General features: G+C 40.8%; 3 protein-coding genes across 4 annotated transcripts in view; 2 read left to right on the top strand and 1 right to left on the bottom strand.

Moving 5' to 3' along the window:
* Window positions 1–3,270: 3,270 nt before the first annotated feature.
* LOC306758783 (cysteine/serine-rich nuclear protein 3-like) lies at window positions 3,271–9,452 on the top strand. Of its 2 annotated transcripts, none has more exons than XM_079244172.1 (5): window positions 3,271–3,369; window positions 5,372–5,580; window positions 7,192–7,454; window positions 7,529–7,831; window positions 8,015–9,452. In XM_079244172.1, exons 2-5 carry the CDS (start codon window positions 5,394–5,396, stop codon window positions 8,927–8,929), a joined length of 1,668 nt encoding a protein of 555 aa, XP_079100298.1. In that variant the 5' UTR covers window positions 3,271–3,369; window positions 5,372–5,393; the 3' UTR covers window positions 8,930–9,452. The 2 variants fall into 2 exon arrangements, with proteins under 2 accessions (XP_079100298.1, XP_079100299.1); XM_079244173.1 differs by having other exon boundaries at window positions 3,284–3,369; window positions 5,341–5,580.
* Window positions 9,453–10,638: 1,186 nt separating this feature from the next.
* gorasp1a (golgi reassembly stacking protein 1a) lies at window positions 10,639–15,681 on the top strand. The gene is made up of 9 exons (XM_079243108.1): window positions 10,639–10,784; window positions 11,453–11,533; window positions 11,660–11,863; window positions 11,947–12,033; window positions 13,148–13,278; window positions 13,414–13,546; window positions 13,731–13,839; window positions 13,911–14,054; window positions 14,166–15,681. The coding sequence occupies exons 1-9, from the start codon at window positions 10,722–10,724 to the stop codon at window positions 14,615–14,617; spliced, it is 1,404 nt and encodes a 467-aa protein (XP_079099234.1). The 5' UTR covers window positions 10,639–10,721; the 3' UTR covers window positions 14,618–15,681.
* Window positions 15,682–15,768: 87 nt separating this feature from the next.
* Window positions 15,769–25,345, bottom strand: part of LOC306757884 (WD repeat-containing protein 48) — a 9,630-nt gene continuing 53 nt past the window's right edge. The window contains exons 1-18 of the mRNA XM_079243057.1: window positions 25,342–25,345; window positions 24,544–24,684; window positions 24,362–24,440; window positions 24,062–24,274; window positions 23,816–23,904; window positions 23,563–23,664; window positions 23,252–23,476; window positions 22,877–22,951; window positions 22,516–22,618; window positions 22,329–22,426; window positions 20,836–20,943; window positions 18,987–19,083; window positions 18,796–18,891; window positions 18,578–18,683; window positions 18,383–18,470; window positions 17,625–17,701; window positions 17,316–17,508; window positions 15,769–17,228 (exon numbers count right to left, since the gene is read on the bottom strand). The exon at window positions 25,342–25,345 is cut by the window's right edge and continues 53 nt beyond it. Of these exons, the coding sequence (XP_079099183.1) occupies window positions 17,133–17,228; window positions 17,316–17,508; window positions 17,625–17,701; window positions 18,383–18,470; window positions 18,578–18,683; window positions 18,796–18,891; window positions 18,987–19,083; window positions 20,836–20,943; window positions 22,329–22,426; window positions 22,516–22,618; window positions 22,877–22,951; window positions 23,252–23,476; window positions 23,563–23,664; window positions 23,816–23,904; window positions 24,062–24,274; window positions 24,362–24,440; window positions 24,544–24,684; window positions 25,342–25,345 (1,990 nt within the window). The 3' untranslated portion in view covers window positions 15,769–17,132. The remainder of the gene's footprint in view (window positions 17,229–17,315; window positions 17,509–17,624; window positions 17,702–18,382; window positions 18,471–18,577; window positions 18,684–18,795; window positions 18,892–18,986; window positions 19,084–20,835; window positions 20,944–22,328; window positions 22,427–22,515; window positions 22,619–22,876; window positions 22,952–23,251; window positions 23,477–23,562; window positions 23,665–23,815; window positions 23,905–24,061; window positions 24,275–24,361; window positions 24,441–24,543; window positions 24,685–25,341) is intronic.

Genomic DNA, 25,345 nt, shown 5'->3' on the forward strand with positions numbered 1-25,345 from the left:
TTATTAGTCAGGTTGTTGTTATTGCTGTCAATATGTTTTGTTTTTATCACTTCTAGGAAGTGAAATTTGATGCTGTTGCGACTCGGCCGGTTGACATGTACTGGAACTTCCTACAAGAAATGTCAAATTTGTCTTGGTGCAGCTTGGGATGTTTTAAGTGTGACTTGTGTGGCTGACTTTGTCGTGTTTTTTTGTACTAGTGACTTTGTCGCAGATTTGATTATTCCCTATTCATGCCCCCCAGATTTTTATTTTATTTTTCATCTTATTCACCATTAGACTGAATAAAACGATCAGTTCAAAGACTTAAAAAAAAAATCTCCATCCATGTTGTTTTAATTCTAACCTTCACTTCCTTAAAAAACAAAAGAATCTGAGCTTTAAAGTTTTTAAAAGCAAAAACAGTGTTTTATTCCTCTTTCTTTCCATCTTCTGGCATAATTTATTCACTTGTTTTTAACTCAACTAAAAAACTGTTTAAAATTTCAAACTAGGTTTAGAAATCAACCCCTGAACACACACAGGAATCATAGTGAGATAAAAATAACGATTATTACGTCTGTAAAGATGCTGACTGTTGACGATGATGGCAATCATGCTGCTGCTGATGAAGGCAATGACTCACTGGCTTTCCTCAAAAATAGAAACACTCTGGCTATATTTGCCCTCGCGACCATGGCGACGACTGTAAAAAAAAAAAAAAAAAAGAAGAAGAAGAAGCTCTGCAGAAAAGGAAAACTTCTGAGCAAATATGACATTTTATAAGGAAAAGACAGAGTCTATTGGTTCTACAAGTAAAGGATCAAGGAAGCATTTTTCCTGAAAACAAAACAGTTTCCAGGAAGCATTTGGCTCTAGGTGGCAATCAGTAATTCAACAACCTGATGCTTCCTGTGTTGAGCCTGGGAAACATGAGCGTGGTCTTCATAATGAGGATAAATCCATGCGATAGTATCCACGGGAAGAAAGGAGGAACTAGGGCAGCGATTCACTCGCCTGAAGCTTTGTCAGGCGTCGTCAGTATACTGCTGTATGTGGGCCATCGCTGGCATAGCTTGACTGAGAAAACCGGGCCACCGCAGCCAGTGGCAGGAACCTGAGAGGCAGCCAGAATGTTGGTTAACTATAGGTTACGTAATGCAGACTGAAGGCCCAAAGCATACTAATGGGTTGCTGCCACTGTTCTCTGACTGTGGATTGGAGACAGAAGTCACCTGTCAGATACATAATATGAATGTGGAACAATGCTGAAGAAAGCAGCTCTGATATATCACCTCTTTATTGTTATTTCTGACACTTTAAAGGCAATAAATCTGACTGAAAAATAAGTCACATCAAGTCTGGGTCAGTTTACACTTTGATTCCTGCACTGATAAAGCGAATCAACACTCCATTTTTGTTTATTCTCTTTATGTGAAACTATCACAATGCTGCTCAAGTAAAATGCAAACGTTGCTCCATGACTTGTTTTTGCTGTTGGTGATTGTGAGAACTTACAAGACGTGTTAGTCACACTGTGCATGGTGACAGTCTGCAAAAGGAACAGGAAACTCCAACCGTATTTCACTGATGTATTTTTGTCCTGGAAGTGTAACTGTACTATTAATAACCACAAAGCCTCACAGAATTCTTTTGATCATGTGTTATGACTAAGTTGCACCAAGATCTCAAAAGGATCCACAGACTGGATGCACCCTAAGTGATACCATAAGTCCAATTTTAGCTCAGGATTAAAAAAAACAACAACATATCTTCATTATTTTTGCTGTTTCATTGCACTAATCTCCTTCAGTTTATGCTGCAGTGTCACTGTTGATAACTCCCAATGCAGGTCAGTGGAAGAGAAACACACATGCAGTGTACTATAGTGATCCCGGTTAAAGTGGGTCAGACTCTCATAACACACTTATACTGAGGTCGAGACAAGCTGTTCATCCTCCGGCCACAGTATCTGGACCAACACATACTTAGGCATTATTGGTGTTTTTGTTTAACTTGTCAAACTGATGTGTGTCATCAGGAGGGTCAAAAGTCAAGTCTGGGTGTATTTTAGTCTTTGGATTCATCTGTTTATCCATCTGTTAATCCGATGTTCTCTTCCTTTGCCTCCTTGAGAGCTCAGCTTCATTTTCCTCCCAGTCAGGGATGCAGACTAGCCTATGATTATCTTTAAAAGCAAAGACACTGGAATGTTAATCCTTTAATTTTCATTACTCACCAGTTTCTTGTTGTGGAAAAAAAATCAGCTTGGTTGGTTCAGGATGAGCAACTGCATAAATGTGCATAAATTAACTTAACATTATGACATCTGTTTATAAAGTATTGCATGAAAGGGTTTTCTTTTTTTTTTTTTGGCTAAACCGTCAGAGGCTTCATACCAAGATCCATGAACATATTTTCATTAACAGATCCTTTTCATTGAGGGAAGCTTCTGGAGTTTGTACAACACAGAATATGAATGCGATGAATCATGTGTCACCACTGACAAGTGGTTAATCCCTATTTCTATAACAGTGATGAAGGCAACTTCCATCAACATATAAAGAAAAGGGGAAAGCAGCCTGTAGATGAAACGTAGGCTGTGAGGAAATTTTTAATATAACTGAGTTCATTTGAAATAAACAAGATTTTTTTTTCCATATTATTCTGCCCTTTTTTGTGAATATCAAAGTTACCTTTCTTTTAACATAAAAAACTTAACGCCTGGTTTCCATTCAAGAAAAATGAAAATGAGTTCAAAAGTTCCTTATTTACCAGCTCATCTCTGCTGGTTGAGAACAGTGTGAGCACATTGTGAACACAACACACAGGAATCTGTGGGCTGCACTACTCTCCCGCCTCTGCGTGTGTCACAGTCTGCGTCAAGATAGACAGAGAACACACAAAGGCAACATATGCGAGGCAAGAGGTTGCCCCTCACGTCACTTCCGGGTTCGTTTGTCGTGGCGTTTTGATTCAAGCGTTTTGCAAAGGTTATCATACGTATAGTATTCACCTTGTTGGTTTTATTAGGTGGATACAGTTACAGATTTTGCCTTTACAAACAAAGTTTTCAAACTTCTTTATCTAATTAAGTAAGGCTTACTGTGTATTTGCAGTTGTTTTTGACGTGGAACGCTATTTAACCTTTGTCCAGTTGTGCGCAAGCGCGAGGTCTCAGCTGGTCCAAAGAGAGTGAACCATCTTGTTCTGCAGTTTTGTATCTTTGGGAGCTCCCAGCCAGTCTCATATTCACACTGGTAGTTTACTGTGTAGCTTCACATAAACACAGGAGAACACAACATGTTCAGCTGTCTGGACCGCGGACAAGACTCATAACTTCGTGTCAGTTTCAGCCGCCTTTGTTATTATGGTGCCTTTCGTTCAGTGGTGAGTAACTTACGAAAATCCCCGCATATTGGAATACTTCTCTGTTTTTAAAAAATATATATTTTCCAATATAGTGACTTTATTTAATACTTTCTGCTTCACATTCTGCTTATGAAGAATCGCGTTAGTTAATACAACTACTGCTAATTTACAGTTGTGTTTAGTATTTTAACAATGTACAAGAAACAAACAAAAACAAATATACACATTGAGAAAAAAAAAAAAAAAAGACCCAAACTTGAATGTCTGTGGTGGTGCTGTGGGGCAGCCAGTGGAAAGGAGCTCTGGTTTAAATGGAGACTGTGCTCACAAGTGTTGGTGCTGTACAGAAAGGAGCGGACAGACAGCGGGGAACAGTGTTGTCATTGTAGCTGACAGGGCCGCGGTGTGTGCGTCTCCCTCCGCCAAAGGTCAAGGGGTCAGCTGCCTAATGACTGTCATTATGCCAAACAGGAAACGACTCCTGCACCCCTCCAATGAAAAACCCCGTGTGACATCCGTGTAACATTCCTGATGGGATTTTAAAGTGTGTGTGTGTGTGTGTGTGTGTGTGTGTGTGTGTGTGTGTGTGTGTGTGTGTGAAGGCAAAAGTGAAATGACCACTTTGTTTGTGTGGACAACATTACAACAATGAAACCTCTTTATCGTTATTTCTGATGCATGTAGGTACAGTTACACACACTCCTCCAACATTCACGTGAACGCGCCCGTGCGTACTCTGCTGCTGCTGTTGCTTTGAACCATTAAATTATTGATGTGGTCTCGGTGGATACCTAGATGTACAGTGCAGCTCCTCTACTCTGTCAGATATGTAATAAATGTGATGTAACTGGGACACAAGGCTGCTGTAATGATACTGCATTGCAGTATTAATTGGAAATAAGGTCATTATATTTGCAAAGATGTATTTTTCAGCAGAACTAAGAACGGATCTGTCTGTGTAAACAATGCCCAAGAAGCTTGATGGAGCTGACCCTCCTTCACCTTCTATTTGCAATGAATCCAGGAAGTTGCTCTCTATGTGCACACCAGTACTTCCAGCCAGTGTTTTATTTGGTTGGTATTTGTTTACTGCAGACAATCAGAAGCCTCTTGTCTTATGGAGCGTGACTGACTTTGTATTAGTGCAGGATGATGGCAGCTAGTTCAGATAAAAGTGCTTCTTGCAAGACAAGATCCTGGAACTAAGTTATTAACTAAGCATCTAAGAAGTTGAAAAGTTTTGTTTATAAGGAACTTATAACTTAACGTACATTTTATGGTTCAGGCCAAATAATTTTTTATGACGGATATTTGAAAATTGTTTCAACTCAAGTCGGTCAATAACTTTGACAGTCAAATCTATTAACAATGTTTTCTAACATATTTCATCTTCAAAGTTTTCTTTTCCTCATTTGATTTCTAAACCTTTACTATGGTTTGTTTGGATTCATTTTCCATCTTCATATCCAAAAATAGCAGTCACTTGATCCACTACACACCCAGCCCTCAACAGGACGGTCCGTTTCCATGTATTCTTTACTTCAGAAAAACTTGAGGAATCCCTGGAATGTTAATTACTCTGAAGGGAATAGAAGAAGAGCCGTTGATTTTTTTTTTTTTCTCTTTTCTTTTTACTCTCGCAGTTGCACAGCTGGTTGTAAGTCAGAGTAGGATTTCAGTTCGCATGAGCACATTTTTTAAACCTTAGTTTGTTAGATAATCACTGTCACCATGAAATTAGCCTAAACAAACTTGTGGCCTGAAACCTGCTCGACCAGCAGAGATGCAGCTTCCGACACTGAAGACCTTTAATTCCTCTGAATGTAGGTTTCAAAAGGCGCCGTGCATGTTTGGTGCCTGAAGCGGATATGGAAAGACATTTTTATTTCTGTTTTGCGTTACTGTCATTCCATTATTGACTCCAGTTTATCTCTGTATTGTGCAATTAAGTGTTTCTCTTTGTTTGACATTTCTGATCAGAGCATTTAGTTTTGCGCTTGTTTCCTTTGTGTTCATGCAGAATCGACCACTACAGCCAAACAATGAGAGTCGTCCTCAAGAGAAAGTTTACAGAGGTAGAGAAAAATCCCAACTACTCCTCTTCCTCCTCTTCTCCATCCTCCCTCTCCTCCCCCGCCTCCTCAGAGTGGGAGTCCGAGGAGGAGGCCAGCTCCTCTGAGAACCAAGATTTCACACCTCACAGTCCCGCTTCGCCCACCACTTTGCCCAGTAAGTCTCCCAGCCAGGAACTAGTGGTTGTCCCCCCCCCCCCTTTTTTTTTTTTTTTTAAATAATGCCGACCTCGTCCTTATCTGCTCATTTTCCCATCAGCGTTGTATAGGAGTGTCTTTTATCACCCTGCAGCAGCAGTTATGACTGACAGATATGAAAACACCAGCCTTAGGACCATTCCAGATAACGCAGAGAGAAGGACTCGCCTCTGTGGTGCACAGGATCATTTGCCTAACCAATAGGACGTTTTTGAGTCCATTTGAATAGCTGGGCTGCTTTAAACAAGTCATATCAAATAGCTTGTTCAAACATCACGAAGTTGCATGTGCTGCCATTCAGTACTTGCAGCGGCTGATGGGTTCATGCTGCAGAGTCTTAACTCTGTATATGTTTAACTCCTTCTGTGCTTTGGTCCTCTTATCAGATAAGGAAATGCTCAGGGAAAGCAGCAGAGAAGGAACGTTGTCCATGATGGACATTTGGAAAATCAGGCTGACATAATTACTGATAGATCTGAAATATATATGACAAGAATGCTGAGGTACTTCCTGCTGCTTCTGGCTACGGAAGCAGCGCCTCATTTAAGATCTAAAATATCTTAAATGAGGCTCTGCTCGATCTCTGCACGGTGGCTGGTCCATCAGGAAGAAAACTGGACGACAGGAAGGAGGAAATAAGTAGCGAGGGAGCGGGAGGAAAGGCAGACACAGCGTGGACACTCTTGTGAAAATAAACAGAAGTTTAGAGAGATGTTTTCACAAAGGTTACAGTAATATCTATGTATCTACAAGGGTTTATAAGGTCAAGATGCGACGGTTTAGACAGAGGAAGTAAGCAAGCTGGTGTCTGTCGTACTTCCATTTCCAGTTGGAGTTTAGCATTAGCAATATTTTAAGGTCAAGCAATTAGTTGCATTAAACAGTAAATTGACAGAATCGAATTAAAGGAGCGGTCAGAAGCTGGTTTACATCGTCTCCCCTCGCTGTACAGTTGATTTCTCTTCACTGCAGTAGACCTCTTTCTTGGTATTTCCTTTCCACATGTGTGCTTAACTATTGACCCCAAACTACTGTTGAAACACCTGCATTGCGTCCCCTAGTGGCCACTGGGAGATCAACAAAGCTTTAATCAGTATTTATGAAGCCTCTAGAGCAGTGGTGAGCAACTAGTCCTCCAGGGCTAAAGTCCTGCAGGTGTTGGGAGTTTACCTGCTGCAACACGCCTGACACACATCAGACATTACTAGCGGAGTGGTGCAGAGCCTGACATCAAGCGCTGCACAAGTCTGCGAATTACACATTGATTTGAGTCAGGTGTGTTGCAGCAGGGAAGCTCCCAACCCTTGCAGGACTGCGGCCCTCGAGGACCAGTTGCTCACCACTGCTTCAGAACTTACTTTACAGAACTGCGCTCCAATAAAAACACCTCCTACAGGACTTCAGAGCTGTTTGTCATGTGTTTCTTATATCAAGAATAAAAGAAAATCAAGTGATGGAGATGATTTTTACCGTATATTATAATAAGCTAAACCATCAGATTCCCTCTTAAAAACCCGACCTAATTGCATTTAATCTAATGCTTTTTGTTTTGTTTTCCTAACACAACCAGTCCGCTCCATCCTGAAGAGGGCTAAGCTTGATAAAGGACAAGGCAATGTCCACTTTGACCAGGTGACAGTTTTCAGTTTCCCCCGCTGCCAAGGCTTCACCAGCGTGCCCAGCCGCGGAGGTGCCACCCTTGGCATGTTGCGGAAACACCGCCATCTCCAAACGTACACGGTGGCGGAGCATGCACTGGAACAACGGCACAGGCGCAAAGAGAGACGGCGAGAAAAAGTGAGACAAGAGAAGTTTGAGGCTTTAAAACGCAAAGTAAGTTTAGTTTCTTTAACTCTACGCTGCTCGTGTGCACAAACATCCTCTTATTTTACTTGTACCGATTCCAGCTGGTCATCAGTGGAACTGTTGACCAACATGAAGCGGACAGGCTCACTGTGGATCAAATCCTCCATGAAGATGCAGACATCCACGTTAGCGACACTGAGCTGGAAGATGGAGGTTTCCTTCAGCCATTCTCCTCTAAGCAGCGGCAGGCCATCCTCCTGGCAGCAGGGGTGAAGGTCATCGACAGGGAGGAGAAGAGGCAGCTTCACGCCCTGCGGCTGTCCAGAGAGGACTGTGGATGCGACTGTCAAGGCTTCTGCGAACCAGAGACCTGTTCATGCAGCCTGGCGGGCATCAAGTGTCAGGTACAAAACTTCCTCACTACACACATGGAAATACTTCTACATGGGATACAACACAAAGTACGGATGATCCTAACCTTCATCTGGCCATGATGTTAAACGTTTTATTGTTAGCATCTCAAACTTATATGCAGAAAACATGACGATCATTTCGGTTTTAATTGAGGAAATTGTCATGTTTCACAGGTGGACCGCTTCAGTTTTCCATGTGGCTGCGCTAAAGACAACTGCGGAAACACGCAGGGTCGCATCGAGTTTGACACCAGGCGTGTGCAGACCCATTACATCCACACGGTCATGAAGCTGGAACTGGAGGGGCGACTGCAAGATGAAACGGTAAACCCGGAGGACCAGGCGGGACTTCCAGAGGAGCATCACGAGTGTGAAGACCAGGAGGAGATCCATCCAGTACAAAGTGCACAGGATAAGAGGTGTCCCTTCGGATTCACCTCGGAGGAAGACGACCTTCCCCTCACCATGCCCGCGACCCCTTCCTTCCATTTCATCCCAGAGCGGTTGGGAGTTGAGGAGAACAGCTGCAGCAGCGACATGACTGAATCCTCATGCTCCTCCTCTGACTCTGATGCAGGAGGATTCCACAGTGGGAGTCAGAGTCTTCCTGAAGCTGAAGGAGGTTTGACTTCTGCTCTCAGTCTCTGTGACTCTGATAATGACGACACTTTGTGCAGGAAGCTGAAGCACAAAAGACAACCACTGGTGCAGCACGGCAGCAGCTCTGCGACTGACAGCGTGGGACCACATGCATCCATCACACTCACAGACAATCTCTGCAGGACCTTTCTGGACATGAATGCAAATCAGTCCAGAGGTTTCTGTGATGATGACTCTCTTGAAGACTTCCCAAACACCCCCTCCCCCACAGTGGATTATTCCTTAGGCAGATACATGGACCTGAGCCTCTCCTCTGACTCAGACCTGGAGTTCTTTGACAGTGACTACCCCTCTGGACCAGTACACAGTTCTTTCAAAGACCACCAGCACTCGAGCAGTTTTCAGCCCATCCAGCTGTTTAACTCGGTTAATTCGCCACAGTACGAGTCAAGCACGCACCTCTTGGAGTCTCTGATCGGTCTGACTTAACCCAGTTCAGTTCTGATTTATTTTACCACACATACAGAGCTTTTGTTGCTTTTTTTTTTAAATCTTGTAAATCATCAGGAATCTGTGAGAAAATGATTTGTGAAGAGCACTGTTTTTATATATTTGTAATAATATTTCACTGTACCAAGAATGATTGATAACCTATTTTCCCTTGCTTCATTTTTTTTTCTATTGCCTATTGTTATTTTTGTTTTTGAAAGAAAGCACACTTGAGTAATTGCAATGTATTTTTAATTTCTAAAGTTGAACATTGAATTTTAATATCGTTTTTAATTTAATTTTAATTTATTTTTTTGATGATATTTCATTGTTGGAGATGTTGTGTGTCCCTTCATTCCCTACAGACATTTTACCCGCAAGCAACAAAAGAAGGATTATACAGTTTTGCCGTTTCAAGAGGATTTTGTCCGAAGACATCTGTGGAAAATGTCTGCATTCTGTGAGAAAGTGCTTAAGGCATTTCCAGAGCACTGTGGTTGATCATGATATGTTCTTCTTATCTCTGTACTGGAATTATAAAATAAATCTTTTTTTTAAATTTAAGCTTTGTGTTATTAGACATTTGTGTCATTACTGGTAATTATTTGTGCTTAGGGATCATGAATAAATAGATACTATGCAAGAAGGTTAATAGGCTTACATTCCAGAGGCTGAGGGATGATTTCAGAGGTTATTTATGGCCTAAGAGTGTCCTTTTGGCTTCTGTTGTCATCAACAATTATTAATAGAAACTGATTTGTTTCCAGTCCTAACCTTGGTCTATTGGTATTGAAAGTGCTGCATAGCAAACAGACCCCTTTTATAGGATACATATTTATGTCTTTTTAGAGAAAAAAATACAATTATGCTGACTTAACTTCCTTAAACGCATCCTATGTAAACATTACCAACACACCCACAAACTAAATGCAGTTGTTATCAATGTTTTTAAATTACGTCTGCACTTTTTTTCTTCTTCTACATATCAAAAGCCCACATTGAATCATTATCATCTTCTCATCATCATCGTCATTATTAACATTTTCATAGTATAGTAACAGTAACACACAAACCAGCTGTTAAAATAGTTTCCACAAATAGTAAAATAAACACTTGCATTTGCATCCATTTTGCTTGTGAGAATCCAAATGAACTAAGGTAGAATTAAATAAAAATGTAATTTTAATATGCAGCTCTTTCTAATTACATAGTTTTATTGCAGGTTTTGCATAAATAGAATAAACTAATGGCAGAAATGGAAACCATGGCATTGTTAATTATAGCATAATATTCTTCTGAGTAAATTCTTTTTTTTTTTTTCTTTTTTGCTGTGGGGTAACACCATATGGATAATTTTCCAATATAGTTGAAGATTTTTTTCCAGAGTTTTTTTTTTTTTTTTATCAGGAAATCATCTCAAAATATGAGTACATCCGAAAGACAAAACTATTAATCAAACAGAAAATGTTACTGACAACAGAAAATTTGAGGTCAAAAACAAACATGTGTCCAAATAAATAATGAGCTTAAAATTTGGATCAACATCCACAGTTTCTTTAGATTTGAACGCCAACATTAACTTTGTATGAAAAGCCATAACTGAGTTGCGGGCCATGTACGCATGCGCAGTGCACATGTGCGCTCAAGCGGTTCAGCCGCAGACCTCAGTCGTTTCGAGCAGCGATGCTCGATTGTTTTGGGCTGCTAAGAAGATGGTTGCGAAGTGTCAACCATAGTAATTCTCTGTGGTTAGATTCTTAACATAAAACATATTTAATACTTTCTAAAAGAAATGGGGTTATCGCAGAGTTCAGAAGTACCCGAAGGAGGGACGTACGGATATCACGTCCACGGCGTAAGAATACTAATAATATTCCTCAGATCTGAAAGTGTTTATCATGAAATGTCACTGGATGCTAACACTGAGCTAGCCGAGTAGTTGCTGTAGCAGACCCTTAAAACCGGATGAGGTGGCACTATTTACCTGTGACCCCAATTAGACACGTACACAATCCTTACCTTCCTTTATTTGTTTAATTATTTATATACAAATGTGAATTAAATAGCTTAACTGTCTCAATCTTCGAGCATTAAACTGTTGCATGCGATGCTTTGACAAATTCATTTTCAGCGCGAGGAAAAGTAAAATAAGAAACGTGTTTATTAGACACTGCTTTAGATTTCAATTAAAAAAAGTGTAAAAATAAAATATAGAAATAAAAGTATAAATACTAAGTTTTCCTATATGTGGCCGGGATTATTAGTCAATTAACAGGTAAATCAATCATTATCTTAGGTTTTAAAAGGCGATTGTCTGCTGCTATACAGTATAGAGTTGCAAGTTATTGGATATAAAATAATGTGAAGTTATTTAATTATTGTAAATAGTTGTATATTTAATATATATTTTGCAGAACTAAAGTGGAGGAGGCTCTTATTAAAACTCAGCAAAGAGAATTTGTGCATATTGTAGTTAGATAACTTTCTCCAGGAGTGATATTAAGTTTACTTTGATTTTTGCAGGTGCAGCCCAATTCCCCTGCAGAAAAGGCAGGTCTGCAGCCCTTCTTTGACTTCATTCTGTCTTTGGACAACAGGAGACTTGTAAGTTTGATGTTACTCTGCAAATAAAAATATACACAAGTCACAGAGCGCTGATAATTAACAAAGTGTTTAAGAGTATTTGGTTGCTGTCAATTCCTGATTTCACTCATCTTTGTTGTTGGCTAGAGTGAGGAAAATGAAATGTTAAAGGAGATCCTGAAAGTCAACATGGAGAAAGCTGTGAAGATGGAGGTGTACAGCACTAAAACAACAAGGGTTCGTGAGCTGGAGGTGGTGCCCAGCAACATGTGGGGAGGCCAGGGTCTGCTGGGTGCCAGTGTTCGTTTCTGCAGTTATCAAGGTGCCAATGAAAACGTTTGGCACGTACTGGTGAGACGCTTCCTCAGATAGCTCTGAAAACAAACAAACAAAACATGTTCCATTTGCTCTTCAATAAAAATCTCTTTTATTAGGATGTGGAACCCAGTTCTCCAGCAGCACTGGCAGGACTTCAACCCCACAGCGACTACATCGTTGGAGCAGATCAAATTTTACAAGATGTAAGACTATAAGAAATGCATAACTGTGTCATGTAAAACTGAAATCATTTTGCTCTGTTTTTATCATACAGTTAGATTATACAGTTATTTCCATTTATTGGAAAATCTAAAAAAAATGAATAATGTGAATAGTTTATAAGGGAAAAAAAGGTTTTTCTATTATTCTGAAAAGACCGAATGAATCCGGTCAGACAAGCTTAGTTGTCTTCAGGAATAGTTCTTAAATGCTTGTTGAAGGACTTTCCAAAGCCCTTTGGATGTTGTCTGCTTTTTGTTTTGTTCTCTGTCAAGATGATCCCACGCTGCTTCAGTAATGTAAAGGTCTGGAATCTGGGAGAATTCATCCCAAATTCCCAGTTCACTCCCCGTGTCATTTGGTTTACCTCAGCCTTTTCTCCCCATTCCTCTTCCTGAACAATGGCTTCATGACATTCATTTCAGATGTGGCTTAAATATTAGATGGATCAACTGAAGGTCCAGATGCATTTCCCAGGTCCCATGTTCGGCTTTTGATTAATTTTTTCCCCCTTTTTTCTTAAAGACATCATTTTAGATATTCATCTATTCCACATTTTTGTTCAGTCAGCTAATAGCTCTTTGAGTTTCACTTTGCCGGTACAAAAATATTATTCGTAAACTGCCACACCGGGTTATATTCACTTTTTTTATTGATGAAAAAATTGTAATAGGCTACTTAAAATGGTTCTTTGCCGAGTTGTCTGTTAGACTTTGACCTAGAGCTGGTTCTTCCAATGAGTTAGTCTTCCTTTTTTTTTTTTTTTTTTTTAATCCCTGAATGATTCACAGCTCTGTGCCAAATTATTCAACAAGCAAAAAGCAAATTCTTCTGACATCGGGCAGAAGGACTGGAGTGGAAAGTTAAAGTAAAAGCAGCCAAACTAAGAAACTGTACTACGAGAAACTTTGGAAGACCCTCAGAAAGCTGAAGAACTACTGCAAAAGACCACTTCATAGGTTACAAGGAAGTCTGGCTGCTTGGAAGCAAAGAAACAGGGAATCACACTGAATGTGATATTTTACTCCATATGCAAACAAAGATTTAAAACTTGCAGTTATGAGTGTCTGCAGCTGATTCAAGCTTTTTCTTTTCCAGTCAGAAGATTTCTTTTCACTGATTGAGGCACATGAAGGAAAGCCCCTAAAACTGCTGGTGTACAACACACAAACAGATGCCTGCAGAGAGGTGGTGGTCACACCTAATGGAGCGTGGGGAGGAGAAGGCAGGTACGGGTCAAACAAAACAGGCAAATCAGAGTTACAGTTGTTTGGTATCACTAAGGCTTTTATTATCAGTGTATAAATTAATGCAAGTTTAACTTCTTATTGATTGTTGCTGCACATGAAAAACTTTGCTCTCAGCTTGGGTTGTGGCATCGGTTACGGCTACCTGCACCGCATCCCTGTGAATCCTGACAAACCGGCGGTGCAGCCTTCCATCCCGGTTCCAGAGGAGAAACCGTCTCCACAGCTGCCCACACATGGATACACAGAGGTAAATCTTACTATTGCTGCTTAACTCATAACTTTAATAAATAATAGTGATGTTTTGGGTTCAAATATCTGAAAAGTTGCAGAGCCTGAGGTCATCTTCTCACAGATCTTCAAACAGCTCAAGCTGTCAGTTTCACAGGAAAAACAATCCACAGTCAGCATTCATCGGATCCGTTTGCTTTCAGGCACCTCTGATGGCGCCTTCCAGCCATGGTGAAGAACTGTTAGACGTGGAGCAGATCACCCTCCAGGAAACCCCCCTACCTCCACCCATTCAGAGTGTCATGGACCCTGGTCAGCACACATCCTGCTTCGTTGGCAGTGTACTGATGGAAATGTTGCTGACATGACGCTGTTCTTTCCAGGCTTTTCTGATTCTGAAGTGGCCGTGATGAACCCTGACCCTGCAGACCTGGTGGACAAACTGGATCTGTCCGTGTCGTCCATCGACATGACCAACACGTCCCTGGCCATGCACGATGAGAAGGACGGTGAACTGTCTGGCGTTGGTGAGTTAACGCGGTGATTGTTCAGGCAGAAATGTAAATAAAGATCCGAAAAGAGCTCTGCAGTCTGTGACTTCTGCTAGTTCCAACTGTGACGATGTTTCTGTTGTGCAGAGGAGATGGAGGACAGCGTACCGCTCTCATCCTCGACAGAGAACCAGAGTGCACCACAAGAGCTGAGCTCCCAGGCAGCCGTAGACCTCACTGCTTCTCCCGCTTCTTCTGACGCCGGGACCGATCCCAGCACCCCACCGGCTGAAGCATCTCACCTGCTGGCAGAGTCAGCAGACCCACAGAGCCTCCTCAACGAGTCCAGCGACAGCCCAAGTCCACCTTTAGGCGTGCTGTCAGTTCCCGAGGAGCCTCTTGTACCTGCAGAAGACCCTTCATGCTCGTCCCCCGTCGACCTCATCCCAACCTCCGCTGCCAACGAGTCGACTGCTGATGATTCTTTGCCTCAAGTCATCGAAGATGCACAAGGGTCGGCGCACGAGCCTGCAGAACCAGAAGATGTCGCTCAGCAGTACGACCACGACGAGGAAACAGAGAAGGTTCATTTAGAGTAAGCTTGCATCGGGTGATACAGAGAGATCACGGCGGTACCAGAGTTGACAATCATGTTTTTTTTTAAAAATGTTTTTATCTTGTTTGTCTTAAATGAGACGATGGCTGCATCACTGAATTAGTTACACTACAAGGACTAGCTCCAACACTACCACGAAAGAAGGAAAAACAACAAGTACTGCAGCAATACTCTTGTTTTCTACCTGAAGTTACTGCTAAAAGTTAGGCCAAAATGGTACTAATTATAATATTTTTAGATTACATGCACAATATTTTGCTTCTGACATGTCAGACATAGATACTTGAATATTTCCAAAGAGAAACACATTGACTACAGCAGAGCATAGCTGCACCTTCACATCTTTAATACCTACAAGGTCATTGAAGCTTCCAGACAGTAAGGAGTTCATATTAGTCCCAGTCTTTCTAGTGGTGCACTGTTACACATCGAGGTGTTTTGAAGAAGCATTTTTTACGTAGTAATCACTCGGATAGAGCTTTTAATCACAGGATGCAGGGCCCTGTTGCTTTTATGTCCCCTTTGCTGGAATTTAAAGGGCTGTTTTTGCTGTATGGTTGTTAGTTACGTTGTATTGAATATAAATACTGCTTGCATGTTTTAAACACCGTCTTTATTTTTGATTAGAGTAATTATTTGTTTATTTTAGCCATGTAGATGATGAAAAATGAGCTATTTTTAACAGATGTTTTAGCTTGTCAAATGTCTCGAGTGTTCATTCAACACTATTTTACCTGTAATTCATGTGATCTATGCAAAGCTGATGAGTACCGCCTGCAAGTTTACAGGCTGTGCATGAAAATATTTCCTGTTCAGGACAAATATTTCCAAGATCCAAGTTGGACATGAGTCCTCTGGACAAGTTTGGTTTTTCTCTCTGTGGGGCTTCTTTATATTGGTCTGGGTAGATGCTAGTGTGTGAAACAGATGTATTTTTGCAGATACTTTATCAATGAACTGTGTGTTTCGTTAGGAATGAGTGCAGGGCCTTTTGATTGAATGTGAAATGGGTGAACTTTTGATTGTTAAACAATCATTATCACTTGACCTTCAGAAAAAGTGTCCCTTGTTTTTATTTCACGCTCTTCAGAACACGTTACAGATCAAGAAACATCCGTTTTTCCTCCCCGCAGATCTGCCGTTGTTAAACCATTCCAATTTATTTCTTTGAATGCCTAAAATATACATATTTCACAAATTATTACAACAAGGAATATTGCAGTGTTATGGCCTAATTGTGGTACACATCCTGTTTTTGGCCAGTTTTAGAGCTCACTGCGTTCTCCGTTATGGCGTTATACACAATCATTGTGGCAAAATTAACTCTGGAAACTTGCAGTGAACGGATCTGCTGTTCGGCTCGGATCCAAACAGAGAGGCGAAGGCGTTCGCATTTATTTCACTTTGGTGAATTTCCCCACAGTGGCTGGATGTTCAGACACTTCCGGGTGACCTTCCCCCTTCAAGTCATACCGTAATTCCTCTTAAATCTAAATGAAATATACATTTGGAACAATCCTCACTGCCATCAAAGTCATCACTTGTGAGCCAAACACAGCATGTAAGTATGAGTTATTTTGTAAGATATATACCTTATACATTTCCAATTTCTAAGATGACTTTCACAACTAACATTTTTCTGAGTAAACTGCAATTTCGGACTTGCAGTGAATATAACTAATGCAACTCTTAACATCCAAGTCAAATCACCTTCATGATCTTGGTTTGTAAGGAAACTGTACAAGAACAAAAAAAAAAAAAGAAGCAAAACCAAAAGTAATTTAAATAAAAAATGTTGCACATATATTTACAAACAGAACATTCATTCAATGGAGAACAGCACAGCTAAAAAAACAAAACAAAAACATCCGTCAGTGAGGTTCAAGCTCTGCAATAATCAGATATCAGAGTCAAGGGGAAGTTCAAGTTAAGATGGCGGATGTCGACGCCGGAGCAGATGAGGATTGCTTTGGGGGACTGTGATGCTACCCAGAGACCAGGTGGACTCCTACACTGGTGATTCTGCTGAGACAGGTGCAAAGTGCTTGCAGAACAAGGACAGTTTCTGGAATGTACTAGAGCAAAACGGTCTACTACATCCATGTGCATACACGCACTCAGACACAAGCGCAGACTGGAACGCCAGTCGTTTTAAAAGAAATGCCAATCAGGAGAAAACAAAAAATTCAAAGACCTAATTTAAAAAAAAAAAAAAAAAAGGGTTGCTGAAATCTGGAAAAAACAGTCCATTCCTCAAACTTTAAAAGAACCAGTAGGGACCACTTTTTTTTTTTTTTTTCCCTCCCAGGAGTGTGTTGCTGCACTGGCCTGCTCAGGTGACTTCCCTATCATACACCACGAATCACATCCTCACACACGTACTGGATTCTCATTGATACTGCAACTCTTGACCACACAATGGGGTTTTAGGGAACTACATGTCAGAGGTGAGTAGTGATTGGCAAATGACAGAGTTCTGGTTGTAAAAACGACGACTTTCACGTGGATTTCTGCCTATAGTGTAGCGTCAAGTCCCCTCCGCTCTTCCAGATAAAATGTTTAACTGTTCGCAGGTCCATGTTGGGGTCCAGAACCTGAGTGGCAGACAAAAAAACAGCAAAGGTTACGAAACTGAATGGTGAGCCTGCCATTACGACATACTGATGGAGGAGCAAGCACACCTGGTCTTGACACATAAGCTCAATTTTCTCTTCAGCTAGCATGGCCATGTCCTCCTCCTTCTCCTGCTCCCCAGGTTTATCGTTGGCCGAGGAGCTGGTGGTCTGCGACTCGTTGTCCAGGTTGATGATCTTCTCGTAAACGTGCTCCATCACCTTCCTCACCTGGAGCATGTCGCTGGCCGAGAGGCGGTCCCTGCAAAACACAGAAAGCAGAACTTCAGCTGTACGGGGGGGCTGCAGCGCGCCACGCACAGTTTGTGTCAGTACAGGACACTTTTCTTTTCTGCTGAGAAGAACCAGAAAACTCACTTTTTTAGGGTTTTTGCACCAGAGGAAGAATGGGGCTGGAGGTAGAATGGGATTTTGTTGAACTTGGGCATATTTTTCTGGAACAAAAAAGGGTCAAATGTGTAAATTATGAGGATGAAGAAACATCAGAAAGAAAAATCTGATCTTTCAGCCTGGAAAGCACAATGGCAAAAATAGGCAAGTAACTCAGGGAATACACTGTAAATACATGAGATGAAATACAGTTTAGTTTATTTGAACATAATGAAATCTAAAGACAAAAACAAACAAACAAAAAAAAGATTTAAAAGATGACAAGAAACATTCAAAAGGAGTGGGTAGAAGCATTACATTATATGTAATCCCACCCCAGTGATGAGCAATACAATATCAATAACAATAGTAACCCAATAGCAATACAACAGTAGCAACCCAGTATATTAGTAATACCTGTATAATAATAATAATAATAATATAATAATAACAATAATAACATTATTATTATTATTATTATTATTATTATTATTATTATTATTATTATTAATAATAATAATAATAATAATAATAATAATAACAGAAGTCATTTAGAAATCAAACAATACAAAGATAAAAATTTGTGGGAGCCTGTAGCAGCAGATGGGGGGGGGGGGGGCATCCAGACAAAGTAGTTTGACTGATGGAGAAAAAAAGGAACGAGAGGAAAATGCCACACAGACATGAAAAACAAGAGAAACTATTATAATTGAGAAAGAAAAACAAACAGGAGCGGTAATACTCACATCTACAGTTATATCGATAACCCACTGTGGGACTGTCTCATTCAGCAGCATGGATTCAGTCTCTCCTCCTGAATCTCTACATAACAACCTGCAGCAGAAGCAACACAGAGGGACCGTCACGACTAATATCGCTCTGATGACCCTCAGGAAACAAGACTTTTAGCTCACACAGTGATGGCTTGCTATTGACAGTACCTAAAGAGAGTTCTGCCTCCTGCTTCTCCAAAGATGACCGGCGTGTGTGGTGGAACCTGGAAGTACCCATTTCCTTTCTGGACTCGGTTCTCCTGCTCTCCATTCACTGTAGCCACAAGGACACAAAGACACTGTTCAATAACAACCAACCAACCCGTGCTTCAGGCCATGAGCCGATCTAGACCTTCACTTGGATCGTTTCCAAACAATCTGCTCACCGTGGTTCACCTCGTTCTCTTCCTCGTCCATGGGATTGATCCGGGTTCTGGGCCAGAACTCCAGCAGAGCCTGCAGCAACAGTCCACCCAGGTTCACTGCAAGGAGGGAAGGTCAGTTTGGTGCAGTGTAACATGACGGCCTCAGTGCTGCATCATTTAGCATATATCTGTATATGAATGCGCCAGCTTACACTTTGGGTCCGAGCCATCAGAACTTGAAAACCCTGCATCTTTTGCAGACACCCAGGCAGCGAAGCAGTCGCTCTCATCCAAAGTGATGGTGAGCATCTATTCAGAGGGAATACAAAAGAACTGTTGGTGTAAACTCTTCGTCATCCAGGTCAACGTACTTTTTTTCTTTAGATCAGAGCTGAAGAAATCTCAGACGGGATGTCATGATGATTGATTGTCTTGGTACGATTACTGTCACAAAACTAATCCTGATTATTAGAATCAACAACATTATTTGCCATTAATTCAACACCAGAAATGTGTCAAATTATATGAACAGTATTTACTTTGTGTGTGTTTTTTTTTTTTTTAATCTCATCTTTAGATGTCTACATAACAAAATAATAAAACAAAAATAAAAGTAACCAAAACACCCTTTTCTGACAAAGTCACCTCAGAATTTAGCCTGGATTTCTTTGAGAGATAACCGACCTCTACCAGCTTCTTTCTGTAAAGTACATTAAAATTTTTTTGGAACTTTTAACTTTTCAATTGCTCTGGAAGTCTAACCTGAGAAGTATGAAATTATAAATGACATTTATATTTACGATAATTTTAGTGTGACGTTACATAAACATTTATCAGTACATTTACATTGGGTATGGTTACATGGTGTTTTTTTTTAAATTCGGAATTAACTTATTCTCTTACGAGTTTACATGAAGACAATAATTCTGAATGAACGTTCACATGAAACACGTCCTTACTTAATTCCTCTTTAGAGCGGCGGGTTAGGAAGGGTTCTGATTGGACAGAGGGTGCACGTGACGTACGATGTATACCGGAAGTAAACAAAGTTTGCTCCCTGCTTCTCGTCTTTTCAGTCATAACTTGTAAAAACTACATAATAAGTACCAGTCTTGCCACTATTTTTATTGTTAATTTAAAGTAGCAGCTCAACACGAGCATACGACTTCACTTTTTGCAGCAACTGAGAAGGAGAGGACAGACAGACCACTGAAAACAGGAGGCAAAACAATGCACGTCATCGGAACAGGACAAGGTAAGGAGCATGCTCAGAACGACCGGAATTAACTTGGAGCGGAATGAAGGTTTACATGAGAGAGGAATTAAATAGTTCGGTTAAAATGCGAATAAACCAGCCGCTTACATCAGAATTAAGTTTAATTCCGAATAAAATTAGCATTAGGAATTAAGTGTTTACATGGTCGTTTTTCATCAGTTTAAAGCAGAATTAATTTTTATTCAGAATTAAACAGGAATTAAAACTCCCATGTAAATGCACGGATAGTCATATAAAGCTGGTGGTTATCCTGCACACGGGGAAACTTACTGGATTCAGTTATTCCTTTCACTGGAGCTTGACTAATCCCTAATTATTAGTGATTAGTCAATAACTAAAATCATTTGTGGCAACCCTAGTGCACAGAAGGAAAAGTTACACAACATGCGCATGTTAATGGTTGTGTCTCTTCGTTTTCATCCTCTGCTGGATTGGGAACGAATAGTTATTCCCACCGAACAAATAGTCAAAAATGACCAAGTTGTCATTATGGAGGATTTCTCATCAGCCTGTTCAGCAGCCGTAAATAGCCGCAGCTAGCCGATTAGCTTACCAAGACGACGAGGGTCTCAGCCTATCGTGGGATGAGTGTGTGTGTGAATGGGTGAGTGGAACACGTAGAGTTATGACAGGGGGGGTGCCACAGCAAGACTATCAAAACAGTTTAGGAACCACTGGACCAGATCAACACACAACTACAAAACACATGAAGATGTGAGATGAAAAGGTTCGTAACCACAAAAGGAAATAAAACTCCAACCATCTATCAGCAGATCTGGACTTACCCCAGTTTTTAGATCCACAGAGAACCAGTTTGGCACATAGACCATCTTGAAGCGCTTTTTAATCTCTTCATCAAACTCCACTTTCCCCAGGTCTTCACCTTTGCAAGCCTGCATGTGAAACAACATCAGGTCACTGCTAACAATGTATGTGTTGCAACAGAAAATTCTTTTTCTATTTTTTTTGTCCTGCAGCAAATCATCAGTCCGCTTTTGGGCGAATGAGCACAAATAAAAATAGTCACATCTCCAACATGGCGACGAGGGCTGTGACGATCCGCTTACATCCCGATTCGATTCCAATGTTTTTGGTGCCAATTCGATTTAAATTGCAATTCTCACGATTCTTCAATATTGCTGTTTTTTGTAGACTAAAAACAAACTGTACAAAACTTTTTTTTGCTTGTAGTTTTTCTTGATTTCAAGCCAGAAAAAACAACACAGTAGCCGGCCGGACCATCATTCTGCTGCTGTAATGCCCAAGAAGACGAGTAAAAAGATCAATTAAAAAAATAGAAATGACAAAAAATTTATAATGTTTTTTTTTTTTTTAACTTGGAAAAAAAAAGATTTTTTAATGAAAGAAAATAAAATAGATTTTAAAATTTGAAGCAAAAAAATCCCGATATTCGATTTTTTGATTCAATTTCCCACCTCTAAGAGCTACCAACCCTTAAAGTTCCTGAACGTCACACACCACCCCCACTAATGGGGCAGCAAAGTCTCCCACAAGCCGGAAGCTGGAGCCTGTCTCAGCACACACTGGGCGAGAGGCAGGGTACACCCTGACAGGTCGTCACAGGGCTCCTCAGTGTCGTTTTAAAGTGAAACTAACTGCATCATACATTCAGCTAACAACTATTTAGCTGCAGCCTTATTCATTTCTGTAAAATAAGCAATAAATCTTTATGAAAACAGACAAAGGAACAGGACTCGCTCTCTTCTGATTAAAGGAGAGTTTTTTCCTTCCCACTGTCGCCATGTGCATGCTCAGGATGGGGGATTGGATCGAAGTCATGACTCAATGCAATCAGTTGGTTTCTATTATAGGATATGTATGAATTGGCTTGAAATGATGTGGATGTTGATTTGTGTATGTAAAGTGCCGTGTGACAACATTGTTGTGAAGTGGTGCTACACAAATAAAGCTGAATTGAATTGAATTCGGATGCCACAAACACCGAAGAAATGCTCCAAAGGATACACTGGTCTGTCCTTGTTAATGGCCAGTTCTGTCTCTCATGATCAACTGGGCATATTTTTGAACTTGAGACGTCATTTAAGTGTTTTGGTTTGAATACTTTCTGAGTTCATAACCAGGACTATGAAGGAGCAAGGAAGCAGAAATCAATACAAAAGGTTTGAGCTTCGAGTCCAGCCCTTTAAAAACCATATGATGATGTTTTGTCCGAGAAAGGCAGTGATTAAGGATCCTTCCTTGACGATGAAAAGCATCTCACATGACTTAAATATCAAAACCACAGTGTGCTGTTTACCTTTAAAACATCCCAAAATGCCACGTTGTTGTTGGTGTCTTTGGTGAGAATGTGTCTCTTGTCATTCAGAATGTGGCACTGTATAATACTGGCACCTCCTGCAAAGACAACAAAGATTATTATATAACATGACAGACACTGTCATTTAGAGGTTTTTCACCCCCAAAACCAATGAAAACAAATTTACCCTTAATGACTTGTTCTGGCTGAGTACACAGTGGAGTCAGAGGGGTACTACAGTCATTGTCATACTCCCCTGACGATCTGAAGTTGTGCATTCCCTTTAGAGACTACAGAAACAGAGAAAAATTACTAAAAACACACACTTGGACAATAATGCTAATTAAAGACGCCTTTCTCACTTTGTTGCAGTTCTAATTAGTATAAAATGCTTTGTCTTACTGGTGTCAACCATGGAATTGAAAAATAATTTAATATTTCACATGAACTTCAGGATGATTGCAGCTGAAGCGGCAGCAATGACCCCCATTCAGCCTTTACTACACTGACAGCCAACCAGTGATCTCAGAGGTGTCACGCATGCTTACCCATTTATTAACGGATGACTTGGTCGTGGAAACCCAGATTGCTGGAGGTGGGTCAGCAGATCTGTCCAGTTCCATCTGAACAAGAGACAAAGACAGCACAAAAGGACGAGTGAGCCCAAATGGACAGCTGCAAGCACGGGAATGGAAAAGGACATAATTTAGCTTCTTGATTCTTTAATAATAATTTCCTGCCAGACAAAAAAACAACAGAAAATAAATCTCAAGACAGAGAAAAACACAAACAAAACTGATAACAACCGAACGGAAAGTTACTAAAAAATACCGGAAAGTATAATGATATTTTGGAAAGGTCTTGTAGCATTACACTGTGAAAACTGAAGCTTTCCTTTTGGGGAAAATATTGTGATTTCTTACTTTGAGCACCGGGGCCTTCTCCTCACAGATGAGCACCCGGATGTCTGGGTTACGCAGGTCGGTACAGTAGATCTTTTTGTCTCTACCTCCAGAGTATACATGTGTAAAGGCCTCATTGACCTGCAGGGCCCAAACCCCTTCGTCGTGCACCCGGTAGGTGGCGATGCACCTCTGCTGGCCGAGCGACCAAAGCCGAATGGTCCCGTCCGAGCTGCCCGACAGGCACTGAAGGCGAGGGGACAGCAAACTCAGATTTTACAATCCATTCTCTTCAAAAGCTGCAATGTTTTTTTTTTCTTTCAAAAAGTCACCTGAGTGCCATCCCGATTTAGTAGCAGGGACTTGACGTTATCTGTGTGGCCTTTTAGCTTCATCAGTTTTGCGCACGTTCGAGGATCCCAGACTCTCAGAACCTGAAGAAGAGAAGAAAAAGAAGTGGAAATGCTGAGTATTTCATAACTTAATTGATATAAATTCAAATGCTGCTAATAAACAAATTAGATTTGTAGAAAACATATTCTGATTTTATTTCTTTGTACATGTCACGCTGATGGAAACTCAAACCTTTTCGGTGGACCCCGAAACAATAACTGTGCCCATCTGGTTCATAGCCAGACTGTAGATCGAGTCTTTGTTACCACTCAGTGATGAAGCTGTTGGGAAACAAACAGTGGTGAGTCCAAAGGAGGGGATGCACACAGTCTTTCAGAACAGATCAGCAACGGTCAGTAAAAACAACACCACAATCAACATGTCAGTGTCAAAAGTCAAGCTTAGACACAACCCTCACTGGGTTAAACCATTACTCACTGGTGACAGTGTTGTTGGAAGCAGTGAGAGCGGTTAATGTGTTCACATCCCAAAGAAAGATCTGTCGATCCAGGCCAGCAGATGCGACGAGCTCCTTGTCTTTAGCATAAGCCAAAGCTTTCACATAGTCCTTATGTGTTCGTAACGTCGACATACAAAATCCTTTATGTGCGTTCCATACTTTCACTGTCGTATCCGATGAGGCAGATATCACTAAAAGGAGAAGATTATCAGTCAGCATGGAAGAAAGCAAACACCAGAGGTAGAACTGTACATAATTTAAATCCCAAACAAGCTCACATGTTTTCCCATTGCAACAGAGGACTATGTCATTAACCCAATCTGTATGATGCTCCATAGATGCAATGTATGGGTCCTGCTACAATGACAAAGATGCAACATTAAGAGAGATCTGCTACTAAGAATAATCAGCCATTATGTTGTCATTTGCTATTTTAATTGAAGAGAATCATAGACTGTACTTTGTGTTGGTAGACGCTCCATATCCGGATGATAGAGTCCCTCCCAGCAGTGAAGAGTCGGTTCAGAGCAGGATCTAGCTGGAGTGCGTTAACCCCATTACGATTGTACTTCTCCACTTCATCTCTAATAACGTAGGACACCTGTGACACAAAGATGTAAATGAAGTCTGACTCCAACTCGAAGAAAGCTCTGGTTTAATCCAAAGCACACCCACTTCCGAGTCCCAACATGCTTCATGGACAAGGATGTGCAAAGGCTGTCAAGACAGCACGGAGCTTTGCTCTTTTATTATTGCTAGAGAAAAGAAATTAAATATATTTTAATTTTAAGAATTGACTACAGTACTTTTAAAGTGCGTTTATGTGGTAGCAAACGGAGTACAGGACAGGTTGACTGGGACAACTACGTTTGCCAGCAATTAGACGGAGCCGGAACATAGTGTAGCTTAGCTGCCGTAAACGCTTTGACACCATCAAACTGCTAATGGGGAATTTTTTTCACTATTAGTGTTGATTAACATTTATGTCGTGATCATGGCGTAGATGACACATACTCAATAGCCATTCTTCACGAAAGTATGTAGTTATTTAGACGCACCCGTTAGCCGAAGATGCTAACACCTCACGTTTACTGAGCTAGCTTGGTTAGCCGGCTTGAGCCATGAGTCATAATAACAACACAGCTTTTGCTGCTGGTTTTTGTTGTCTGCTACTTATTTCTAATACACTTATTTATACGGATTACCCCATTGTCACTGCTGCTGCACACTCATGAGAAATACTGCTCCTATTATTTACCTGC

Source organism: Telmatherina bonti, assembly GCF_933228915.1.
Source record: "Telmatherina bonti genome assembly, chromosome: 7".
In the NCBI taxonomy this organism is placed as follows: Eukaryota; Metazoa; Chordata; class Actinopteri; order Atheriniformes; family Telmatherinidae; genus Telmatherina; species Telmatherina bonti.